This window comes from Dermacentor andersoni, chromosome 7, assembly GCF_023375885.2.
Source record: "Dermacentor andersoni chromosome 7, qqDerAnde1_hic_scaffold, whole genome shotgun sequence".
NCBI lineage: Eukaryota > Metazoa > Arthropoda > Arachnida > Ixodida > Ixodidae > Dermacentor > Dermacentor andersoni.
The window spans coordinates 149,127,827-149,154,951 of NC_092820.1; the positions used below are offsets into that span (position 1 = coordinate 149,127,827).

A 27,125-nucleotide genomic window follows, 5' to 3' on the forward strand; every position below is an offset into this window, starting at 1 on the left:
TGGCCAACAACCAGTCAGTGTGAAACTGCATCATGAATCTAACTCTTTACTGGGCAAACTTGTCCCAAGAAAAGCAATACTCAAAGCACAGTAATAGCGGTGAGCACAATCGTTGGTCATTGAAATCTGATCTACAAGTCAAGCACACATCGGCTATTTACAAGACTCATTGCACACTCCAGCGTAATTTCTGGTGTTCATGCACATTTCAGAATGTATACCACTATTCCTGTCATGCACACAATGTGACTAGAAGTGATTCTTTTGCTACAGAAACAGCAGCAACATTTGGGAATGTTCTGACACATACAGGCGCTACTTAGGCTGAGCAAAATCTATTTAACGGTGGTTACCCGGTGAAAAACGGGCATCCAAAAACGATAATGTGTGTGTGTCAATATTTGCACTGATTCCTCACCTGAAGTGGAACCTCTTGGAAAGGGTCAGCGTCCTCCCTGCTGTTGTGTAAGTAGAGGATGTTCTGGTCAGTCATGCGCACAAACACTTTCTTCCAGTACCGATTGCCCGTGATTTTCTTCTTGTTTGGATGTCGTAGCATCATCTCCCAGCCGTCGCCTTCAAACTTTGGCCGAAACTCCTCAAGTGGCTGTGATGTATCTTCATCGAAGAGTGGTGTCGATGGACTTTCCGCCGTTTCGCGCTGCATGGCTGCGGCATCCCCCAATGCTGGCGTGGGTCCCACCTCGTCAACCACTGGCTCATCTCGAATTGCTGCACCCCGGTCGAATGGGTTGAACCGAGACCGCACGGGTGACTTCGGCGGCGGCTGTAGCTTGGGTGGTGGCTCAAGGCTGACCAGATCTGGTGCGGCGACCTCCCGCATTTTCGGTCGGATTACAACAGACAGGTCAGGTCCCACATCATCGTCGTCAAACGAATCTTGCGAGACTTCCTTGACAGGAGCCTTTGGAGATGCCTTGGGCTGCGGTGGCACCTTGGGTGCAAAGGGGTCAAAAATGTCCATGCTACCGAAGCCCGCATCATCATCCTCCTGCAGCGATTGTTGGTCGAGGTCGTCAAATGCGGGTGCCAGGGTGGTGTCCTCAAATTTTTCGATGGCCTGCTCAAATTTTGCCGCGAATGCTTCAAAGGCAGTCGTATCCGTGAAGGGGACAGCATTCTTTGCAGGCTCAAGCTGGATGTTGCTTGTGTCAAAAGGGTCAGGACCAGGGGGGGGAACCATGGCAGCAATGTTGCTTGCACTGAAAGGATCATCATCGGTTGCCATTCCAACTGCAGCAAGGATGTCGCTTGTGTCGAACAAGCTGTTGCCACTTGCCATGGCTGGAGCGGGAGTGCTACTTGTCTGGAACGGGTCATCGCTCGCTGGTACGACAGGAGCACCGAAGGAGCCATTGCTGAAGGAGGCATTAGCAACAGTCGTAGCAGGGTCAGCTGCATCACTTGTATCGAAGAGGTCATGACCATCACTCACCACGGATGTAGTAGCAGTGACATCAGTCGTCTGAAATGGGTCACTGCCAGTGGCAACCGAAGCATTTAAACTGCTAGTCGCAAAGATGTCGTTACTGGTTGTTTTAGGCTGAGCAGCCACTCTGCTTGAACTGAATGGGTCATCACTAGATGGCGCAGGTGGAGAAGCAACATTGCCTGAATGAAACGGGTCATCAGAGGCTATCACAGCTGAAGTAGCACCTGAATCTTTTCCAAAGAAATCACACTCTGAAGATGTAGGTGGCACTTCACTGGTAGCAAAGTCTGCAAATGGCTCAGGCTTACCATTGGTTGCAGCAGGTGCTTCCCGTTTATCGCTGGGCCCAATGTCGAACGGGCTCACATCCTCCCTCTGTGGTGTGATGCTGGCCAGAGCAGCTGGAATGGGCTCCTGGCTCTCTCGGCTGAGGTCTGAAAAAGGATCAAATGAGCCAATAGGCTCCACAGGCGAGCCTCCAGCTTCCTCCGGAGACGTGTCAACAAAGGCGCCTCCCGAAAGTTCACACTTGTCGGGTGAGAGGCCTTGGTCAAAGCTTGCCTTGCCAAAAGCAACCTGGAAGGCATCCGGTGCCGTTTCATGCTCACCCACAAACAGGTCAGACACAGGCTGCTGCCGCTGCTCAGTCTCGCTGGACTTAAAGGGATCGCTACTTGGCGGTTGGTGCACAGTGTCCTCGGACTCGCACGGAAACGTTGCTGCAATGTCCTGCAAAAGGTTACTGGCCTCACTCTGCGTCGCACTTGCTTCTTCTGCACCCACAAGGGTCGCTTGAAAGAATGCCAAGTCTTCCTCAAGGTTGTCAAAAGGGTTTGTGCTCGACCTGCGCGAACCTGAAAAAAAGTTCGGGACATCGGGCGCAACGTCGCCAACATCACCAGTACTGAAGAGAGTTTCACCAGTTGTAGTAGATGCATCGGTGAGAAATGGGTTGCTCATCTCTGGGCTGGCTTCACTGCCGTCAGCCTCAACAGGTGGTGGTGGCACCTCCTTGGCAGCAACGCAGCGATCCACAAATGAAGTGTCAAAGGGGTCAGGTTCGGTGCTTGTTGTGAGTGTGTCAACAAATGACGTGTCAAAGGGATCACTGACGTCTACGTGAAGGGCTTCTGAGGGCTGCGATTCCTCAACACCAAAACCACTGAGTAGGTCAAGGTGAGGTGCGCTTGAAGGTGGCGGTGGAGGCGGCTCCTCGATGCCAAAGCCAAACTCTTCGAGGAGCTTCCTGGCCTGGTCGTCGTCAGCGGCCGGCTGAGCTTCCGGTGGAGAACTAACCGATTCGCTAACGAGCTCACCAGATGGTTCGCTCACAAGGTCCTTCACCAAATCTCCAACCGGTTCCTTAGCCTGCTCTGAGGTGCCCGTGGAGGGCCCCGCTACTTCTGCACCCTCACTTTCCTCGAAGTTCACCCACGATCTGGCTGGGCTGACAGGATCGGTAGGCGCGGCAGCAGATTCAAGGTAGTAGTCAGGCCGGGTGAGTTCGGTGATGGCAGAGCTCTCTTTTATCTTGATTAGGGTGGTTTGGGTCTTGTGCACAGTGTCCTGCACGCGCTGCGTCAGCTGCTCAAAGAAGCGCCACTCCTCGCCGGTACGCTCCTTGGCAGCACCTTCTGGCGGCTGCTGTGGCTGCTGGCCCTCGGCTAGCTGCTTGGCATAGATGGCCGCTTCAACCTCGTCACTCTCGGGGCCTCCTCGCTTGTGGCCCTTGATCTTCTTTTTGAGGAAATTCATCTCCTAACACTACCCTGCAAAAAGAAAGAAAAGGGGAAAAAAACGGGAGTTCTCATTTTGTCGACTTGTGGCTAATGGCACAAAGGGCAACTGAAGCCCTAAGTGACACATTTTAATGTTATCAGCAGGAGCTGTTTCTTCACTTTATACAGGGCTATACATAAGGTAAGTGTAGTAACAAGGTACTCATAGTGATAAGTCGAAGCAATGTGCCACAAAAACAAGCCATGAAATAACCAAGTGGGGAAACAAATACCGCTTGTTAACGCTGACACCAAGGTTCTGCATTGTGACCGTTTGCACTTTCTTTTAACCGGAGCACAGAGTTTACAGGCTGCGCTAAGTACACAGCATAATAAACCAAAGTGTTAAAAATTAAATTATGGGGTTTTACGTGCCAAAACCACTTTCTGATTATGAGGCACGCCGTAGTGGAGGACTCCCGAAATTTCGACTACCTGGGGTTCTTTAACGAGCACCTAAATCTAAGTACATGGGTGTTTTCGCATTTTGCCCCCATAGAAATGCGGCGGCCGTGGCCGGTATAAACCAAAGTGTAATACCACCTCAGATTCACTGTGTTACAATGCCCCTTACAATGTGAACATTAATTAACCGCTACTATTTGCTACTCTTGCGTTTTAAACTGCTGCATACTGTGCAACCTTGTCGCATGTTATCCCTTAAGAGAACATCCTGACCTTAGCCCATAAGTTGTACCAGCTACAAATACCTCACAGTACTTTTCAGTGTTCACTAATTAAGGAATAGCACATTGAATCATCAAGGATATTCAAACGTTATGCTGTCCCTGTGGTTTGTACACAGCATGGCTGAGCAATACTTGAGAAGCCCTCTGAAACTGATTGAGCTACCAATACTGCAAATTTGCTTTCAACACTGGTTTCTCTATTTAAGTGTCTGTGATACCACATGGTCATAAATCGTGGTATCTCAAAAATGCCACCAGGCATATGTTCACAGCATCTGAAGTACCGTCTTTTCACGCGTATAACTCGTCGCTGCACGCGACCCTAACGCCCAATAACAACCCTCGGAAAACGAAGAAAAAATAGGAGGAGACCAACTATCTAACCTGTGCAAATAACCACGTACAACAATGTCCAGGCACTGGTAAATATCTGTAAACCATAAAAAAAGAAATTATGGGGTTTTACGTGCCAAAACCACTTCCTGATTATGAGGCACGCCGTCGTGGGGGACTCCGGAAATTACGACCACCTGGGGTTCTTTAACGTGCACCTAAATCTAAGTACACGGGTGTTTTCGCATTTCGTCCCCATCGAAATGCGGCCGCCGTGGCCGGGATTCGATCCCGCGACCTCGTGCATAGCAGCCCAACACCATAGCCACTAAGCAACCACGGCGGGTCAAACCATACAAACAACAACTGATACTCCAATCAAACCTCAAGAAACAATCACGTTTTGTATGTTCAGTGCTTTCACTGTTAAAACGCGCTTCCGCTTCAATGCTGAGCGCGCCTTCATACTCTGCTTCACTGCAACGCAAGTTTCGCATTAAAATGCGGCTTCGCCGCAACAAGAGCCCCACTGCCGTGAAGCCGCATCTACAGGCGAAACTTTCATTGCTGTGAAGCTGCATCTGAAGGTGAAACGCGTATAACAGCGCCCCACATCGATTTCGAGCTAAACCGCACTCCGTGCAACGCGAAGCTTCACATCGTACTTTACATTTTTCGAAATCTTCATGCGGATTTCACTCAAGCGAAAAATTCGGTTAGCACGCGTGCAACCACTTTTAGGAAGCTGCAACGGGCGCCAGAGGCAACGTTTTACGCAGAGCTGGAATTAGCAAACGCTGGTAAATACTATCAAACTGATTTTTAAATTAAATTCTAGCTCTTCAAGAGGCAAAAACAACGATCTGGTTGCGAAGCACACCGCAGCAGGACACTCCGTATTAATTTAGACCACCGGGGTTTCTTTAGCGTGCACTGTAATTAATGCACGGTACACTAGCGTGCTGTTCTTTTTTTTCATTTCGCCCCCATCGAAATGCGGCCGCCGTGGCCGGGATTCGATCCTGCTTCCTGGAGCTCAGCAGCACGAAGCCGTATACCCACTAGGTTACCGCGGCGGATTGGACCAAGTTTTGTTAATATTCCAAATGTAACTGAATAGAAATCGCCTGTTCATGATACTAACTACACAATTAGGAACCAAAGCATGAACTAACACCGAGCAGAATTTTTCAGGACTACGCTTACAGTGCTTTCACGGCACAGCAGCACTATTTTTCTTCGGCATACAAGAGCCATGTCCTCGCGTATTGCTCAAGTATATCGCTGGCGTTCTTCACATGTTCACGTGCGGACAGCAGGTGAAGGTGTCCGCAGAAGGATTCACCTTCTGTGGACTGTACGCTGCCAACAAAACCGACTCGCTGCACATCGCATATTAACGTCAGAAACCTTTACACCAAGCCTCCACTTGTGAGGTTGCAGTTTGGGCAAGCACGAAGGTCACCTTCAGTTGTGAAACGAAATTATTCCTTCGGCAACTCGGCGCAGAGCAACACTGCGAAGCCAACCGCACTCGTGAAAAAACCTCGCATCAAATCATGTCCTCCACACGGCGCTCTTGATAACACGGACTACGTACCCGACAGCTGCCTCACAACGGGCACCTTGTAGGCAAGAAGCGATTTCGCGTCAATTCCTATAGCGCATGCCCCTGGACACGAAAGCACTCCCCTGCTTTCATCAACTGCATGTCAGAGAAACCCGCAAAAGCATCAAAGGCCTTTGTGACCCGCGTAGACTCGGTTCCGAGTCCAAGGCGCGAAGCAGAAGATATACACACGGTCAACCCAGGCTCGTCCAGAAGGAGGAATAATATGTTGCTGCACATGAGGAATTTAACCCATCTTCAAATGTGTTTTGGGGAAATTAAGAGCAAATTTAGGAAGTGCAATGTTCAAAGGAGCTACCTCACGTGCGGTCACCTCCTTCAGGGCTGACGTCTTTTGAGCCGGCATTCTACCGGCGGCAACCGACAAACCCAACAGATTATCCAGTCTTTCTTACACGAAAGGGTCCAACGAAGCATTTCTGCGCGAGATGCAATGGCCCGTGCATGTGTGCCCTAATCATCGATAGCAGCAAACTAAAGAGGGGGGAGGTGAAAAAAGCCAGCGCCGCAAATTTCCGAATCCCTTCCGTTCTTCAACCGAAGTGTCCACATTTATGCGTTACGCAGCTATACGAGCGTTGACACAACCGCTGCAGAGTTTTCACAACCCTTTCAGAAAAAGGAGCAAGGGATCCCGACGGAGCTGGGGAAAAAAAGAGACAAAAAGGCTTATTCCGCAACACCAAGCAAGCCCCGACTGCGAAATCGGAGCACAAGGCACAGACGACGATCCGCAAATCTCGACGCCGAGGTCACGCTCCCGACGGGGACGATCGACACACAACGCGCGCGGTATACACGTACGTACCGGGGAGGATACAGGACGACGCATCGTACACAACCTCTGCCGGCGGGGATGATGAAGATCCGCGAATGCGCGCACAAGCCGGGGCGACCCAGACCGCACCACCACGGGGTTACCGGAGTGCGAGCTCGCCATCTTTTTCCCGATCGATAACCCACAGCGCGCGCGCGCGCGCGCGATCGCGCGCCAGACACCACTAGCACCGGAGAAGGCCGGCGGCGCACGCCGATCGTCGTCGACTACGCCGCAGCCCGCTGCGCCGGGGGATCTGCACGGACGGTTATACCTCGCTCGCTCGCTCACCCGTCCTGGTCCCTGCGGCGTGCCGTCGCGCACAGAATGAGGCATGCCGAATGGAGTTGGCCCCCGAGTCTCGTCGAAGCAGCAGCAGCACTTCAGGGGCGGCTCCGCAGCTAGCTTATGACATGGCTGGCGCGCCCCTCCAGGACGCGCGAAGAACAACTTCGATCCGCGCGCAGCGCCCCGCTACCGATACTTCGCCGGCGATGCTGGCGGCGGAGACGGGAATCGGGATGCGCAGCCGCCGAACGACGCGCGCGCCGCCGCCGCTACCTGAAACCCCAGACTCATCCGGCCGACGTCATAGTATGTAGATGGGTGTTCCGTGGTAGTACTAAGCGCGCGTGCCAGTAGCAGTAAGCACGATGGTAGTAGTTCGCACTTCGCTCGGCGCGTGACAACTCCCCCTGCCGGCGAATGGGGAAAATGGGGAGCGAGGATGAGGTGGGAAATGGGGAGGAATTCGCAGATTTGGCCACTAATGCGTCGTTCACCCTGACAAAAGAACACCCGCCACCCACGCTGTTTCACCTAGGTGGGTCAGGCGCTGTTACACTACCAGACTGAATGCCACCACCTAAAATGGGGCCCAGCATTTTCTTTCCTTTCCTGGGAAACCTAGTTTGTGGTACAACACAGTCATGGCATTGTGGGGCAATGGCGTACCACGACGACAAGGAGTAGAATATGTAGACAAGTGCGAGAGACGTGCCCTGCACAAATGCACGTATGAGCCCGAACAGCCGAAGCAGTGGTGCATAAAATCAAAGAATGCATACATACACAGGGATGCACACTGCAACAAAAGAAACCATAAGCATATGATGGCTTGGAAGCGGCTTGGAGCGTGAGCATGCTGCTCAGACACATGCACACACACACACTGTTTAACAGCACACACAGAGGATGAACGCCGATACCCAAGGATGCAAGGTGAGGGAAACAACAACAATGATTAGCGTGAAAAAAAATCAGATGATCAAAAAGAAGACAAAACACCGACCACAGACAACTTAGTAAACTTAAAATGTTTCAGCTCCTTCACACAAGCCTTGTTCACAAACGAGACTAAAACATGTCAGACAGCTAGCATACACAGGTGGCAAATTTCCATCGTTTTGGTCGAGTGTCTGCCATGATTTGGATATGAAGCCACATTAGATAGAGACACACTGTTGGTCCTTTTCTTTTGCAATCACACATGTCTAAAAGTAGTTTATACTGATACATGCATATTGCGTGTTTCTTGTGGACGATGCACGCGGGTGCCCCGACAAAGATGACGAACGCTCTCGGGCTCTCGAGCTGTTGGCTGAACTGGCCAGCGCTGCAGTTATCTTTTGTAAATATATTTTGTAAGTAGTCTCCAGTTCTTAATCCTTCATTCGCGTAACATTTTGGTGGAGGGCGCTTTTACTCGTCCTCGCCACGGAGCTCCGCAGTGGCCGCACCGTCCTGCTTTCCACCATAGCTCCCGGTGATGACATCTTGTCTCCTACTTCTGCAACTCCAACAACGTACGTTACGGTTACCAATCCCCACAATCCTGGCATATTCTCCGGCCAAAATAATGTCGACGTCAAGGCCTGGCTCAGCCTGTACGAGCGTGTTGGCCGAAACAACTGCTGGGACCTTACCATTATGTTAGCAAATGTCCTATTCTACTTGAGCGGAACTCCTCGTGGCTGGTTCCGGACACATGAGGACGAGATCTCTAGCTGGTATGCTTTCAAGGAAAAGCTCAGCGACCTCTTTGGAAATACCACTGGTCAGCAGCCGGCTGTCAGAAAAGAGCATGCTACCCAAGTTCAGTCTTCTACTGAATCGTATGTCTCGTACATACAAGATGTGCGCACTCTTTACCGGAAAGTCAACGAGAAAATGGCCGAGGTTGACAAAGTCGGCCACGTACTCAAAGGGATCGTGGACGACGTGTTCAACTTGTTCTTCAATAATGTGTCCCCGATCGAAGTCACCGTCAAGGAATGCTGCTGCTTTGAGCTCGCCAAAGGCCGCTGCGTCATTCCACAGTTCTCTCAGTTCCCTAACACGGCTGCGACGTCGACCGTTTCATCACCCTTAAATGAGCACGTCACATGTATTGTTCACCTCGAGCTTGAGGCTACAAGTCCTGCACCGTTCCATCCAAGCCCACTTGACCCCACCATTGACCAACCAGCCCCAGCAATCTCTCTCATTCAGGCAGTTGTGCGGCAAGAATTTGCAAACCTAGGTTTTCCCACTGCTTGCTCCATCTCCCAACCTGACGCCCGACCGGTGCCGCCAGCTAAGCCTCACAACGATCTGTATTCCCCTCCAAGATACCGCAACCCTACCGAGTGGAGAACTCCGGATGACAAGCCCATTTGCTTGCGTTGCCTCCGCATTGACCACGTCGCTTACCACTGCCGCACCTCCTGGAAGTCTCCATATTGGAGCTCCTTTTCCCCGTCTCCTCGCCCATATGCCGACCCGCGCCATTACTCGCCTCGCTGTGTGCCTCCTACCTCTGACGCATCCATCAACGACAGTTGTCCTGCTTGCTCGCTGTCACCCTCAGAGCCGTCAGTTCCCGTTGCCCCAGCCACACCGCTATTCGTCACCGACCAATTATGGACCCTCCTTAACGGAAAACTAGACCATGCAGCTCGTGGGGGTAGTGCTGCATTATCTTCATCGAGACGAAATCCTCCGTTGACACTCCCAACTAACCAGAACTTACTTGATGTTCATGTCGACGGTGTCCCTTTGATGGCGTTAATAGATACTGGAGACCAGGTATCAATAATGAGTTGCAACCTCAGTCATCGACTGAGGAAGGTCCTCATACCTCCTACTACTCGAGCCACATACGTGGCCGATGGCAGCACTGTTGATGTCACTGGAATGTATACTTCCCGTACAAGTATCACCGACTGCCACGTTCCGGTTCTTTTTACAGTGCTGTCCAGTTGTCCCCTTGACCCAATCCTCGAACTCAACTTTCTTACGGCGCATTCAGCTTTGTTCGACTGTTCTGCCGGTACCCTTTGCCTCGAACTTCCTCTACTCACGCACATTCGTGCCAAAATGCCGAACAACTTTAATATGACCACCTTCGTCTGCCTGCTGCCTTGACTTTCGTCGATTTGCTATCATCTTTTCTTGTGCCCGATGGAGATTATGTCGCCACACCTGTTCCTGATGTCCTTTTGATGCGCAACATCACTGTGCCCCACTCTGTCGTCACCGTCGCCGATAACCGGACATGCCTCCCTGTCGTTAACTTTGGCCTGACAAAGGAAGTTCTACCCAAAGGCATATTGGTTGCAACGCTCCGTGCTATCGGAGATGGCCACGCCACGACGTTTTCCGTAGACATTTGCTCAGATTCTTCACCATGTCCACAGGATGCTATTTGCCTGGCGCGCCATTTCGTCCCATGATTGCTACGGACCTATTGCCTGAAAAAGCAGCAGCTCTGTGTCGTCTTTTGGTTTTCTACCACAACATCTTCGACCTCAACAATCGCCAAATGGACCAGACTTCAACTGTTAAGCATCACATAAGTACTGGTGAGGCCAGTCCCATTCATCGCCGGCCATATCGATTTTCTGCTTCAGAGCGTAAGGTTATTCAAGATGAAGTGAACAAGATGCTTGCCAAAGGCATTGTTGAACCTTTGTCAAGCCCTTGGGCGTCGCCCATGGTGCTTGTTAAAAAGAAAGATGGCACATGGCGCTTCTGCATAGATTATTGTCATCTAAACCGCATTACGAAGAAAGACGTCTACCCCTTGCCTCACATTGATGACGCCCTCGATTGTCTCCACAGTGCCAACTACTTTTCATCAATAGACCTTCGGTCTGGTTATTGGCAAATTTCTGTGGATGAAAAGAACCAAGACTGCATTCGTCACTCCTGGTGGTCTATATCAATTCAAATTTATGCCAGTCGGTCTATGCAACGCCCCAGCAACGTTTGAACATATGATGGACTCCTTGCTTCAAGGGTTCAAATGGTCAACATGCCTCTGCTACCTAGACGACATTCTCGTATTTTCGCCTACATTTGAGACACAACTTGAGCGCTTATCAGCTGTTCTTCAAGTCTTCCACAAGGCTGGGCTCCAACTAAATTCATCGAATTGTCACTTCAATCGTCAGCAGATTACAGTGCTGGGCCACCTCATTGACGCTTCCGGTATTCAACCACACCCGGAGAAAATTCGTGCTGTCACGTCTTTTCCTGTACCCCAGTCTGTCAAAAATGTCCGAATTTTTTTAGGACTCTGCTCCTACTTCCAACGCTTCATTAAAGATTTCACAGCAATTGCCCGACCACTTACTGATCTTCTGAAGAAGGACGCGCCGTTTTTGTGAGGCCCCACTCAAACTGCCGCATTTGCCCACCTCACCAACGTTCTCACCAAACCACCTATACTGAAAGCATATTTAGCGCCAGCAAACAAGGACGGAAGGGAGACGACAACACAATGCGCTAACTTCAACAACTTGATTTTTAGGAAGTACACCTATATAAACCATGCACAGTGGCGCCACTTCATCCAAATCTTATCCATCCAAAAAAGCCGTCTCCTTATCTAACAGGTCGATTGAAGGGGCACTAACACACGTGTCTCTATTCCGCCAGATAGCCTGCGCTTCAATGATCTCTCGCACGTCTTTATCTTTGTGCTTTGCAATTACCCATTAAGGGTAATAGTTTCAGAAACAGGTTCTTGGCAGAAAAAGTTCGCTCTTTTCTTGCAAGATAAGCTGCGAATTCTTAATATTGACGACCCATTTTTGGTTAGGGGCTCTGCAGAAATCGTAGATTTCCTGAAAAGAAATTCTGACAAAAGCTTATCAGCTTGCTCCTTTGACATAAAGGACTTGTACTACTCCTTGCCTCAAAAGAAACTAATTACTTGTGTAGAAGAGTGCATAGACGAGTATGGCGTGGTACCGTTCCAAAATTCAGCCGGTTTGTCCGTTCAAGACTTTTTAGACATGCTTAGTTGCTACCTTCACTCTACATATGCAGCATGGAACGACGACATATTCATTCAAAAGCAAGGGGTTTGCATCGGTTCATGTTTGGCGCCCATACTAAGTGACATCTTTCTAGCTCACCACAACAGAATCCTGTCCCGTACCTTGTCGGAGCACAGGGTGGTTAAAGTTGTCAGATACGTTGACGACTATCTCGTTCTTTTTGAACCTGACGCACGTTTTACGGTAGGCAAGCTTTACGAAGTATTTTCTGCAGGCCTTAGCCCACTTACTCTCACGATTGAAGAGCCCTCCAATAACGTGCTGCGCTTCCTAGACATTCAGCTCGAGTTCATGGAACGGCACACGTGTTGGGAGTATAAACCTAGAGCTAATAAGCCCCTGTTATCATATAGGTCAGCCCACTCGAAGCTCGTCAAGAGGAGCATTGCCAACTTATGCTTTGGAAATGCTCTAAAGAAGTCTTGCCACCACAAGATCTATACGAGCCTTATGGATCAATCGGGAAGGCTATCAGCAGCAGGGTTTCCGGAATCAGTGCAAGTTTCGGTCGTCGAGGGGCTGCTAAAAAGGTGCAGGTCGGATAGCACAATTCAGGACATGGCAAATCAAAGGACGGAGCGTAGAAGGAAGGTAGCGGTAGTGCCCTACCTGCATAGAACCGCACATAAACTTAAGAAAATGGCTAGCCGGGTGGACACAAAAGTGATCTTTTCCGCACCAGAAAAGCTGGCAAAAATATGTCGATTGACAGACCCGTACCGTAGGCCAGCTGCCGGGTGCTCTACGAATCATCGGAAAGCGCCAGTGGGATGCGCAGAAAGTGTTGTATATGAGCTTCCGCTGTCCTGTGGGAAGAAATACATCGGACAGACAGGGAGATGTCTTAATGACCGATTACGGGAACATTGCCAAACTGTGAAAAATAAGCAAATCGGTCATCTGTCAACCCACTGTCAAGAATGCGGCTGTGCGCCGGTCTATGAATCCTGTCGGGTTCTTGCAAAGCACAAAGATAAAGACGTGCGAGAGATCATTGAAGCGCAGGCTATCTGGCGGAATAGAGACACGTGTGTTAGTGCCCCTTCAATCGACCTGTTAGATAAGGAGACGGCTTTTTTGGATGGATAAGATTTGGATGAAGTGGCGCCACTGTGCATGGTTTATATAGGTGTACTTCCTAAAAATCAAGTTGTTGAAGTTAGCGCATTGTGTTGTCGTCTCCCTTCCGTCCTTGTTTGCTGGCGCTAAATATGCTTTCAATTTACCAACACGCCCAACAAATGGCAATGCTACACCTATACTGGCCCACTTTAACTCGTCCTCTTCTACAGAGGTGCGTACCGATGCCAGTGGTCACGGTATCAGAGCTGTGCCAACAGCCTAGCGCCAACAGGGCCAAGATCGTGTTATCGCCTATGCTAGCCGCCTCCTCACAGCTGCGGAGCACAATTATTCGATTACAGATCGTTAATGCCTGGCTCTCGTCTGGGCAGTTTCCAAATTCTGCCTGAACTTGTATGGCACGCATTTCTCTGTAATCACGGACTACAACGCCTCTACTGGCTTGCCTCACTCAAGGATCCTACTGGCCGGCTTGATCGCTGGGCTCTGCGGCTGAAAGAATATTCCTACGCAGTAGTGTACAAGTTGGGCCGATTACATCAAGACACAGACTGTTTATCACGCTATCCAGTGGCCGAACCACTCGCTGACCCTGACCCTGATACCGACGCTTGCATTTTCTCCATTTCTCAGCTGCTACAGGTTGCCGACGAGCAATGCCGTGATGCCACCTCGAGCGCCATCATTGATGGCTTGGAATCTTCGCCTTCTGATTCATCCCTTCACCTGTTTGTTCTCTGGGATGGTGTATTATACCACCACAATGTACTCCCCAACGGTCCTGCCCTACTCCTCATCATTCCTAAGCACCTCCGGTCAGCTGTTCTCCAAGAACTTCACAATTTACCAACGGCAGGTCACCTTGGCATCTCCCGCACCTACGACCAGATTTGCCGAAGCTTCTTTTGGTCAGGCCTTGCCCACTCCGTCCAGAAATACGTTGCGGCGTGTGAGAAATGCCAGCGCCGAAAAACACCACCGACACTCCCTGCCGGGTGCCTTCAATCACTCGACATTCCTTCGGAGCCGTTCTTTTGCGTTGGCTTGGACTTACTTGACCCTTTCCCTCTATCCATGTCCAGCAACAAGTGGGTCGCTGTGGCGACAGATTACACCACGCGCTATGCCAGCAGAGCGCTTCCAACAAGCTGCACCACAGATGTCGCAGATTTTCTTTTACGCGACATGATTCTGCAGCATGGTGCTCCACACTAACTGCTCACAGACCGTGGTTGGTCATTTCTTTCTAAAGTCATCGCCAACATCCTGCAGTCTTGCTCAACCAAGCACAAGCTGACTACGTCTTACCATCCACAGACTAACGGTCTCAAGGAGCGTCTGAATCACACCCTAACAACATGCTTGCAAATTATGCCTCGTCCAACCTTACTGATCATGGCCTGACACAACACAATGTTCAGAAAGCACGCTTGACAACATGTGTGGCTTCAATTGACATTGGTGCTGCTTCAGCCACTTCTCAATGACCCCACTTTTGCCGACATAGACATATGGACACATTACCCATGAAATAGCATACACTACAACAAATTTTTCGCTCTTCAGTCTCATTCACATTCACGGGTTCATGTCAAAGATTTTGCCTTGGTGCATGCGCAATCTGCACATCGTACAGGCGGAGAATGCGTGTTATGGCTTCCCTTTAGTCTGGGACATAAAAAATTAGGGCCCTCTTTCTGCTTGAGAATGCAGACTGTGCCGTTAAGCGGGAAAGCCTGCGCTTCGCAGAGCCGGTGAAATACTCTAGGGTACTCATTCTTGGCATACGAGAGCAGCAACATCAGCGTTTTTGTCATCAGCACTCATTCAGATCTTTTCACTCCTCATGATAAGTGAGTTGGAGCACATATGAGAGGTAGGGTGCACAGTCAAAATAGACTTTGGAAGAACATGGACTGGAGCATCAATGAGCGCTCATTTGAGAGTGGAGGCATCAGACAAATTAAACAACTTCATCCCTGCAGCACGTTTTCTCATCGTGGCTAAGCCACAGAAAAGAACTCCATGCCCTAGTGAAAGCATTGAAAAGACAAGCTACTGGTTTCGCTACGGTTACATTATTATTTTTTTAAATTTAATTGTGGGGTTTTACGTGCCAAAACCACAATCTGATTATGAGGCACACCATAGTGGAGAGGACTGAAAATTTGGACCACCTCAGTTTTTTTAATGTGCACCTAAATCTAAGTACGGTTACATTATTATTCATGCATAGTTTTTGACCTAAAAATTATGGACAACCATGTATTAAAGAGCAACACTTCAAGTGCTAAGGCACACAGCAACATTTTCACTAGCACAGTTGAGATCTGAACTAAGGTTGACATTTTTCACAACTTCAAAAAGCTATCGACACCAACACATGGGCTTGCCCCTGCGAGAGTGCTTTTGCACTTTACCAGAAAAATCACTGTGGGCTAGGGAATAAAATGGCAACAAGTATTGGCCAGTTCCAGACTGCAGAGCTACAGCAATCCACATGGTGTTTACATTGCTTGATGGGTAGATTGAATATTTAGGACACCACAACATTAGAAAGCTGCAATGTAGCTCTTCAAAAGGTAAAAAGGTAGATGCCCCACGGAAAGCCATTTTCCATTATAGCTTACACAACTGAATGCTAAACCTCCATAATGTCTTTTTAAGGCTCATTCACTTCCATTGTTTTCTCATAATGGGTTTTCTCCGCATATGTTATGCAATGCACAACGAGAAAGCAACTGCACACTAAAATTTTTTTTTTTTTTTTTTTTTGCACAGGCTACCATGTGCAACAGCTCATCTTTGCTCTGTAGGCAAGGCAGAGAATGCCTTGAATATAATCCCCATGAGAAGTAATTATCTTCCAAAATACACATGACATATACAGGTTGTCCCACATAAATTGAGCCAAGAATTTAAAAATGAAAGGTGCGTCGGAAGCGAATTGAACCAAACGCATACTATTTGCAATAGCCTATAGTAACTCAAGACAATTTTTTTTGTTTTCCCCATAACTCACTAATTAAGTTTAATCACCCAACTTTTTAATTGAGGACTCCAAGTATGATATGCAGGTTTGTAGAGCATCTTTAGAAACCACCAATCGAGTTGTTTCCTTTATGAAACGTCTCACGAAGTCCTTTCTTCCGGGTTGCAAAGAAAGCCCACGAAATATGAAAAAAAAAACGTGACAAAGCGTTTGCGCAGTGGTATTGTGCTTCTTTTCTCTCAAGCGTGCATTCGGTGAACAAGGTCGGCTGCATTGTGACTGGTGACGAGGAAGCGGCAGGGCGTTGTTTATCTCATTGGCAGCGCTCAGCCAGCAGCATGCATTTTCGCCGTCATCCGACGGGAGCCACCCTTGTTCACCAAACGCATGCTTGAGAGCAGCACAATACCACTGCGCAAGTGTTCAGTCATGTGACTTGCAACGGATAGGATCACTTTCTCTTGCCTGCTGCTCACCCTGGTGAAATTGTTATTGGCGTCCCTGGTCTGTGTATAGCTTTCTAGTTATAAAGAACATCTTAATGCTACTGTGCATCACGTTTAGCCCAGGCAAATTGCCATAATTACTTGATTCTAACATGTCCACGACTGTAGCGCGTGCCCACTTTTTTACTGCCAGAAAGGAAGAATGAAAGGCCCTCAATCATAACAGGCACCCCGATTTTCATTCTAGGAGATATACGAGGGTAAATCAAAAAGTAAACGCAATTTCATTTTGTTGCAGGAATAAATGAAGGCTACATGTGCCTCATGTCACCACGTGTATACTTGGAGTGACGTGGAAGTAAGGAGTATCCATCTTTGCACCCTTTACTCGAGTTTGTAGCACAGGAAAAGGGTCAGGCGTATGGATGCACCACTACCTAATTGCATCATTGAGGAGGAGCAGGCCATAGTGCATCTTCTGTGTTCAGAGGGAGTCCAACCGGCGGACATCCATCGTAGGCTGTTAGCACTTCCCCATTTTTTGTACAGCACTGATCTAGCGCCATCGAATTACCACATTTTCGGCCTTTTAGATATAAATTAGATATATGAATCTACAGCTTATGTATATTTTTCACAATGTTTTTCAAGTGTTTGTGGAAGTTCTGCTCAGAAATAAGTGATACAATTTAGAGATGCGAGTAACATCAATTTAGTCCGCTATAGATGCATCATTTGGTTCAGTTTACAGAACTGTGATATTTTTTATCCTAAACTTGATGTAACAGTTTTTTTTTTATTTTTTATTTTCCACTTTTCAATCATTTTCGCTAAAAATATTTATATCCTTATCCTTACGAATACCTTATTCGTTGAACAATAAAGTTTATTCTATCTATCTATCTCACCTAAAAGAAAATCCGCTTCCAAAAGTCACTAGATTACAACTTTTTCTTCCAAATGCAACAAACCTCATCAAATTCAGTGCACTAGTTGCCAAGAAAAATGATTTCTCTACTCTCACATATTTAGATAAAAGCTCCCAAGCTAAAGCTTCCCCTTAATTAAAGGAGTATTGACATAAAATTTCGAAGTCAAGATGATTTCTGTGGACACGTACACATAATCGACAAAATATCAATGGTCGAATGTAGCATTTGACACCCATGCCACACAGGCACAAAGATATTACGTTCGTTAATGCCGTAAGCTCCTTAATGAAATTTTTTTTGGCGGAGCTGCCACACATTCAAATTTTAAGACATTTGATGTGGTGATGTGGATGACAGCATCTTCTGAAGTTAGCAATATTAAGGTACTACATAAAAAAAATATATACATTTACAAGTTTACTTTGTGCCTTCATGACCATGAACAGCTTGAGGTTGTTGCAGTCTACACCGCTGCAACCAACCATGGCAACTTCAGCAATCCCAAGTCAAATTCAAAACCCACAATCAAAATGACAGTTTGTCGAAGCTGCTCCAATGCTGACCTGAGCAAGTTCACCAAGTACAACTCCTTGCAGGAGCGTTGTAGTTGAAAGTTTTGTATAAATTATTTTTACACGGTCGAGACTACTTCAAGTACTTCGATTATACTGCAATGTGCCCCTGTGCAGTTTCCCCTGTGCCCAGTTTCCCCTGTGCCCTTGCTCGTCCCACCCCAGTCTCCCTCAGTTGTTAGTCATAGTGGGATGCTCTCCATGTTACTGCAACAGTCTTTATCATGTCCGTTGTGATTTCTGGCACTATCTGCATTGGCTGTGCTGCAGTGACCACGCACAAAATGCAAGTACAGCACCATGTTGGGTGCCTACTTTGTTGCTAACTTCTGCCCAATGCATTCAGGGCAGGTTACAGCGTTGGCGACAACTACAAACCAATACATACCCCCATTTAAGCAGGCTACACGCAATACACCCTACACTATATTCATACAAATGTCCCCTTTGTAATGATTACGCCTCCCTATATCACACCACATGGGCGTGCCCCAACGTGAAGGCGGCCCCGCAAATACCCAATCCCACACCCGAGCAGTGGGAGGCCGTGTTGACTAGTTCGGACCCTCGTAACCAGCAGCAACTGGTGCGGCGGGCCCGGGAGACAGCAAGAGCCGCAGGAGCCCTGGACTAAGGGCGCCTCCCGCACAAGCAGAAAGACACCTGCTTGTCCTTTCTTTTTTTTAATAAATGTTTCTCCTCCTCAAGGCAGGGTTCACGCATAGGTTACCACGCGATGGCCCTCAGCGGCCGAAATGGACCGAGTTGGTGCATGCCACTGGACACAAGGAGTTGACCCCGCTGAAGAGCACCCACAATGGCTCACCTCATTTCAAGCGTAGAAAAAAAAAAAGATTTTTACACTTACCACCGCTTTGCATTACTGAAAATTTGTAGAAAGGTCGCATTTTATTTTCTAGGTTGTACGAGGCAATCTCGCTTGTGTAGTTCTTAATGATAATTGAGTGGCAATTCAACATTAAATGCGAGAGAAATATAGCAACACAATCGAGCCAGCTTGTCGCCTCCAACGCTACCCAGCATATCATTCACGGCTCAAGTTACTGCCGTCGCTTGCACAGCTTCAGACGAGCAAGGTGCAGCTCGCGACAACGCTGTCGCTCACATGTGAAAAGCAGATAACTAGCCATGTGTGTACTGTACACATTCTTATTGCCTGCACTTAAATGCTACAATTAATGTGAAATACGGACGAGTGGCTGGCATGGGCTGAAGTAGAGCCCACATGGCCCACAAACTTCCGATGCGCGTCCCACAGTCACCCGTGCATCTACGCTTCACAAGGATGTCAGGACACCAATGCGGGAACAGGGCTGTCAGCCATTATGCAATAGGTCAATCACCGGACATACTCGACACCACCATCAGCACACCTTAACTCCATATTTTGAAAAAACTGACACATTCAAATACTTCTTTTCTACACACCATTAATAACTAGAATTGTTTAAGACTATGCACTGTAACATGTCTCTGGCTGTATTTCTAAGGTGTTACTAATTGCTTTTTGTTAATATGTTCTCATTTTTCTTGTTTTCTTTTACACCTTCCCTGTTCGAACCTTGAATGTACAGTATGTAATAAATAAATAAACATAAAATGGTATTGGCAGAACTGTCGCCAATTTAGTACTTTGCCACTAGATGCAGCTACTTTTTGTAATAATATAGCTATGTAATAAGGATTGTCTTATTTGAGTAGTTAAATGGCTACTTCAGCAAAACGTAGCTGCAAACCAACCAACTTTTGCAAGCTTTAACTAAAAAATTAAAGCCTGCAGCTTTACATTCCAAAACCACGATATGATGACACACAACGTAGTGAGAGACTTCAGATTAATTCTGACCACCTAGATCCTTTAATGCGACCGGCAATCGCCCAGAATGTGTAATGAAATGGTGGTGCAAATGAAAAGACCATGATTTACAGTGAGCACATGCTGTTTTTGACTAAAGCAGGAATTATAATTTTCAACTGGCATAGAAAGTCACAGGAAATGGTGTGGTGACGTGAACTGACGGCGAGTCCTTGGTACTTGACATGCACGCAATCAGCTCACTGTATGCAAGTCGGCTGTTATTAAAAGCACCTTACTTATTTGAAATCGCAGTCTTTATATTGCACAGATGTTTGCGCTTTATTCTGTGCAAATTACAGGCTAGAAAAAATGATAGGCAACCCTAATCTTTGGCTTGGGTGTCTTAGTGGCCCTCGCACCTTGTCATTGGTGTTCTTTAGGTGAACTTTAGGTGAACGCAACGCATGAACCAAACTCAGAGGTGACTGTTTTCCATTAATTAGCCGGTTAAATATCATGCCACCTTCTTGGGTGTGACGTAATTACCTCCACTTTCTACTTACGGGTGTCCAGGAATTTCGGCGAAGTCGTGCTCACGTGGCAGGTCTCTAAAGTCTACGATTCTGTACTTTGGTGTGCCGTAATCAGCGATTTCTAATTAATTCTAGTTATTCCAGACACTTGAGAAACTCAATTTAACTAAACTTATGCTCTGGTATCATACTAACAATGAAACCCATGAATATTTTACTGTACATTTTTATATTTTTTTAATTTACATTAAATTTAATCCCTGGTCGTCTTAGTGATTTTTAATTCTAATTATTACAGACACTTCAGTAACTCAACCTGTAACTAAACTTATGCTCTGATGCCATATCTATAATGAAACCCATGAATTTTGTACTGTACTATTGTTTGTCTCTCTCTCTCTCTTTTTTTATTTATTTTGAGTTTCCTCCCTGGTCATCTGAGGAGGTGAACCAGAAGTGCTGCTCAAGAAAAAAAGAGTAACTTGATGCTCGTGCCACTAAAAAAAAAAAAGAAACGCTAATGAGCGGCAGTGCCTTTGTGGCAACGAGTGGAACGACAGCATCGTGGTACCCCTCATGGAATGTCAGAGCACATGAGTGCTTTTATACACACACAAGCCTGCGAGTGAGTGCCCCTCCCTCAGCCCCCCCCCCCTTCCCCCCGAGTTCAGTGTTCTCCCTGCGATATACAAAAAGCCATAGACTAATAGTGTTGTAAATGGGTGCCACCACAACACGAACAGCTCTACTGGCATATCCTACCGCCCCACCAACGCCAGCGTGCAATCGGTATCGTGCCCACCTATCACTTTTTCCAGCACACGACTTTCACGACTATCACTTTTTCCATCACGAGCGCAACTGCAGACTTAAAAAAAATTCGGATAAAAAATATTCCGTGATGTTTTCCACATTGCCACTGCAGCCTTGGACACCTTGACCACTCTATAGTGCTTAAAAAAAAAAAAAGAACAGTTACCACAAAAATTGGCTGTCAGTGCCTTTAACATGCAGCCAATGCAAGGTACACGAGTGTTTCTGCATTCACCATCGGAACATGACCACTGTGATCAGCATCGAAACCATGACCTCATGTATAGCAGCGCAATGCCATAGTCACTGAGCTGCTATGAAAGCTTTAGCTTTAGCTACCTTTCTCAATTAATATAGTGGTTAAAATCGATCGATCATTCCAGGTGTGTAGATTAGTAGATTAGGCTTGTGGAATTGCTATCAAGCATGTGGCGGAAATTCAAGCAACATGATCACGAGCTAGTTTAGCTTTTGTCTAGTAATTATCTTTTGGATGTCACCACCACTATAAGTAGTCTCATCAGTATTGCATGTCGACATATTACTGCACACACTCTGAAAATCTGTAGCACTCTCAAGAGTGTTGAAATCGTAGAAAGAATGCTATGTACCTAAATTTGTTGGACAGAAGCTCCTCAAAATGACACTTACCCTCGCATTCAGAAATGTATCTTAACTTGAAGCTCATGCTTGACTTGATTTGAATGACACCTGTCGTGAACGCACCAAAAGAAATGCAATGAGCGTCTTGGGCTCGTTCGCACTAGGCATCAAATATATCAAGTCAAGCATGAGCTTCAAGTTAAGACACATTTCTGAATACGGAGGTTAGCTATTTTCTTGCTACTTTGGGAGTAATTTCAGCAACTGATGTTATACTTTATATACTCCTGGACATATTTTATTTGCCTAAGGGCTTTTGTAGTTATTGGCTTGGTTACTAGCCATCGACAAGAAAGTACCACTTTAGGTGCAATAAAGATGTAACGTTTCGGACATATGTTCAGCTTTACTTCAAGCTGTGCCACAAGCTTTACATATTTTCTTTGGCCACAAGATTTTGACACTTAGGAATATGCACTGGTGACAACGTATGCAAAAAGAACTAGTGAAGCTTAGAAAGATTTGGGTAGTTACAACTAGAACTTTGCTTTATATGTGCTTCTAGCATAAATATAATGTGACAGAATGTATAAGTCTCATATGTTAAACCAAGACAATTTTTACCGAGACAAGGCTGTCTCGGTAAAAACGAGCATAAAAAGACAAAAGGTGAAAAAGACAGTGGGTGCAATTCTGGTGGTCTTGCACAGAAGACACACTAGGAACCAATAGTAGAAGAACAGCAGTCCTTTGTCCTCTTGCTCATTTAATGTCTATCCCAGAAATGCATTCTACTACATTGTTCTAATGGCGTCCTGCAGGAACTTGTTCAAACGACAATGGCAAAGAGTCCTGCAATATCTGGGACAGATGGCAACCATATCTACGAGCTTTTCACGTTACTTCTGAGAACATCAATTGTTCGAAAGCAAGCATGTTGGAACTCGACGACAATTGCGAGAAGGTTATAAGCCAGAGTAGTTAGTCTAGTTCAACATAGTGAACAGCACAGACAAGGGGTCAAGTAATACGAGCAGGATGGACGCACTATTTACTTGTCGTTTGTTCATATCACTCGCCTCTTTCTCTGCACCGTTTATTGTAAGGAACAAGGACCAACTAGCCCAGCTTAGAACCCTCATGCAGTTTACTCTTTCAACACCAGTCTTTTTAATGCGAAGCATTCCTTCCCGAGTCAAGTCAGATTTCGTGGTGTATCTCTCAGTGTATCAAGCTGTCCTCATGGGTCAACGAGCAGACAACTACTGCCATCTGCAATCAATTTTGCACCTCTAATTTCCTACGCTACCTACAACAGCACCACCCCTGTCGTAGTCGTATCGCTCGTCTTGTCAGTTATCTGCACTGTTTGCTATGCTGAATAAGGAGGACACTCACGGTTGCGGGATGTGCTCTAGGAGGCATGCTCCGGGCTGCTCAGAGAGCTGCTCCCGGGAGATTGGTGGTGGCAGTCACAGGCGCAGTCCGAGTGTGCGGCCTCCGGACCAGGGCAGTCACAGCAGCCGGCTGCCTGGCTGTCCTCGGAGCGCTTGCGGCTACGGGGGCTCTGCAGACCTTCCTCGCAAAAGTGGAGCCAGCTCTTGAGCGAGCTGCGACGAGGGCTCCGTGGCCCACGGCCCGTGAACTGTTCCCCGGGCAGAAAAAGCCGGATCTTATCCGGAGGGCAGGGCTCCGGTGAAACCGCCGGCAGGAAAGCCTCAATCGGTGCTATGTTGATTGGCGTTGTGCTCCGCGGGCGCTCAATCGGGATGGTCACCACCTCGAGCCGCTGCTGGCGAGTGGGCACGGGGCTGCGCGATGGCGGCGGTGGTGCCATTGCGGACGCAACCGAGAGAAACTCTTCGGACTCCACCGAGTCCTGAGCAAGCAAGGTCTCAAACTCATCCTGACTACTCTGCTTGGCAAGAACCGCGTCTAATGTGAGCTCCGACTCCGACGAAAGCGGCTCCGGTGACTCGCGGCTGCCCCGACGGCTGGCACTGGGGATGTCAGCCAGCGACTGGCACACTCGTTCCAGCAGGCACGCACGGTCGAAGGGGTCGTTGATTTCTAGGTCCTGCGGCCGCGCACGGGGCTCCCCTGGCACGCAAGCCGGCTTCTTGCTACTGGTCCCGTCTTGCCGTTTCTTCGGATTGCCCTGTGGCTGCTTGTCGGGCAAGCTGTCCGACTGTTTGTCCGGCTGCTTGTCCGGCTGCTTGTCTGGTCTCTTCTCTGGCGCCCTATCTGGCACTATATTCGGCATGCTATCCGGCACACTCTGCGCTGGGTTATTGGGCAAGCTGTCCAGCACGCCGTCCGGCTGTTCGTCGTGCAAGGTGACTGAAAGGCGGGGAGCGGTAGGCACAGGTGACGGGCTGTGGGGCGAAGGGCTGCGGGGTGACTTGCGGCCACCAAGCTTGAGCAAAGACGAGAAGAAGCCTTTGGTGGGCTCGGGGCTGGTTCCACCGCTGCTGCGCTGCGGCGAGCGACCACGCAGGAACAGCTCAGTCCAGGAGCCCTTGCGACGCTGGGGCTCTTCGGGAGTGAGCGAATCCGTGGAAGGCGGCGGTGGTGCCTCCAGCAGGGGCGGTGCCACGGGCGAACAGGGAGACCCGTTGGCCGTTGGCACCGAGCCACATGGCGTCAGCGTCGCCAATGAGTCAACATCCCCTTCCACCTGCACAATAGTGCAAATGCACTCTGTTATCAAAGGGTCTGCATACAGTAGCCATGCACTGACAAGATCGAAAAAAAATGTGCCTTAACTGTCTCACATTGATTGTAACAGTGGTTCTTGGCATATGTTAATTGCTTCGATTTCACTTCTCACATATTCTTACTTTTAAATTAGCATATTTTTGTTCGATTTCACCCCTCACCAACCAAGAACTCTATACCCAGCGGCTTCTTGGCCATTCTCCCGTAATGGGTGATCGCAGTATATTGAGGAAAACGTATGCAAGCAAAAACAACATGGTGGCCTTCGCTCTGGGAGAACACCGATGTTGCAGTAAATAATTTAAGAGCTGATGGAATCCCTAAAGTCTGCTGCCATTTTATTTTATCATCCAGTTCATCAGTAATCGCTTGACCCATGTCCATTTTGGCTTTACCATCTAGTAGATGATGCAAAGCCTCATAATGAGGAGGCGCAAATTAAAGCAACACCTTCTTAGCCTAGGCCAACAGGGTTCAGCGTAGGTAACATGTCTCACCAAGTAGATGACTTATTTAAGTACTGAATGTCGACCAATTATGTAGGGCTAGTGAGTGGACCTCTCTTCTGCACAATCAAACAATAAATCACATGTATCTTATGTTGGCTCACAAGTACCACTTACGCACACAGACCGCCTAATGGAATAGCACATGATATTTAATGGCTTCCTTGATCTTAAATTTCTTATATTTTGGGCTGCGCCATTTTACTGTCACTGGCCATGTGCTACTGTGACAAAAAAAAATACAGTATCCTTAAACACATTTAGATACGATTCATACTTCTCTGGGCATGCAGATCTCATCACCACTCTTCCCTAGAGAAGCATCATACACCACCTTTGCCCACATAACACCGTTGCATCGACATTGTGGCCGACGCCTCACACTGCAATTCTTGAAACAGTGCAAGCCAGAACATCACTCACTGCTATTTGTTACTTTGTTCACCTGTTGCAGAATACCGCTCACGTAGCTTTTTCTCATCACAAGCATACACAAGGAAAACTATCAGCTTTCAACGCAAATTTGGTGTTCCCTTTTACACTGACGCACGGTGTGCACCCGCTCGAACTGGTACTTGCATTTCTGCATAGATTACGAACAGTAAGGCACATAATTCGTAGCCTTTAATGAGAGCACATATACTCGAAGAAAACATTTATTTTCTATCTAAATGTGGAAACCACATAAAGAATAAGCATAATGAATGAAAAGAAAAAAATATTTTGCAGAAGCTTTCTCAGCAATACGGGGAGACATCAGACAGAAAATTGGCAGTGGCTTCACCTCAAGCCACTTATGGCTTCATTTGGAATTCGTGCAGACAGTTATCGTCATATGTGAACTATAGATGTACATTTCATTTACTTTTGCATCCCGTGTGCGAGACCCCTGTAGCTGGAGATCTTGCATCAATCCGTCTCCTCTGACCGTGCCTTCAAAAAAAAGCAAGTTGCGTGCCAAACTTCTTCTTTGTCCCGTGTTCTTGCTCCAAACCAACAAATGATGTTTGCCACCTGTCATTTAGTGTTGGCCGAAGACATTTAGCCACGAACTTCATATTCAATACTGGAACTCAGCAAGAAAAACAAAACTATTTCTGGTGCGTTGCCCACATTAGTAAAAAGTTAAACATTGCACGAGATTGATGTTGCAACCTGTACCAAACAGTGGATAATACTACACATAGCAGAGGATGAATATAAAGACAAATGTACTCATCGGCATTAATTACCTGCTTCACTTAAGGTTTGCTTCACATGTACGTTGGATCTGTACAGATTTTATTTTCTAAAATTCAGACAGATCAGTCCAAGATGGTCTGCAAGGATGAGAAGAGGGGATGAAAAATGATAATGAAGGACGATGACCAGTATCGGAAAAAAGCATGATTGGTACATCATGGAAACAAGGACATGATGCATTAAGGTCACAGCCTTATCAAAATAGGTAGTGCTGCAGTTAGCTGTTAAAACAGCGAGGGTTGTATGTGCTTGCACTGAATGCCCTTCTAAGATTTGCAGTGATTTCAGGGACCCAATGAGCATTTACCCGTGCACCATTACCACAGACCTGTCAACCTCCAAAAAGAATTAAAAATCTTGAATTTAGTAAAAAATACTGAAATGTGTTACTGATCAAAATGTTGGCTGCGAATTTGCAGATTTTGTCTTACAGTAGGTAACTCTGAACAGGCACTCTCCTTTAAAGTTTGAGCGAGAATAAACTGCGCTACAGACAAACAAAAATATTCACAACTGCTATTCATGAAGTATTCTTGCAAATGTGGCCAAAATAGTGGTTCTATACAGTCATTTTATGGAATGGGTCAAGGTGCAAATATTCGAGTCGGTCTGAAAAATTAGGCATTGAGAAATCCGTTGGAAATAGTACCTGCATTTTTTTTTTCACATCATTTCTGGCTTAATGTGCATGGAAATCAAAACTTGTAAAATTGCTGATGCCATTACAATAATTGTTAACTAGTTCTGAAAATTAGGCAGTTTGTGATAAGATCATAAAAGCTGGCAGGTATGTTATTTATTTATGTATTATAGATACTGTGCTCTCTATCATGAGATCATAG

The 27,125-nt window shown here is 47.3% G+C and overlaps 1 protein-coding gene across 3 annotated transcripts in view; it reads right to left on the reverse strand.

Moving 5' to 3' along the window:
• Positions 1-23,304, reverse strand: part of stnB (stoned B) — a 44,690-nt gene extending 21,386 nt beyond the window's left edge. Inside the window, exons 1-2 of one of the 3 annotated variants that reach the window (XM_050180800.2) lie at positions 23,216-23,304; positions 419-3,222 (exon numbers count right to left, since the gene is read on the reverse strand). In XM_050180800.2, the coding sequence (XP_050036757.1) occupies positions 419-3,208 (2,790 nt within the window). In that variant the 5' untranslated portion in view covers positions 3,209-3,222; positions 23,216-23,304. Of the gene's footprint in view, positions 1-418; positions 3,223-6,974; positions 7,169-23,215 lie in introns of those variants that run through there. The other 2 variants (XM_050180799.3, XM_072289364.1) reach the window with 2 other exon arrangements.
• Positions 23,305-27,125: the final 3,821 nt, after the last annotated feature.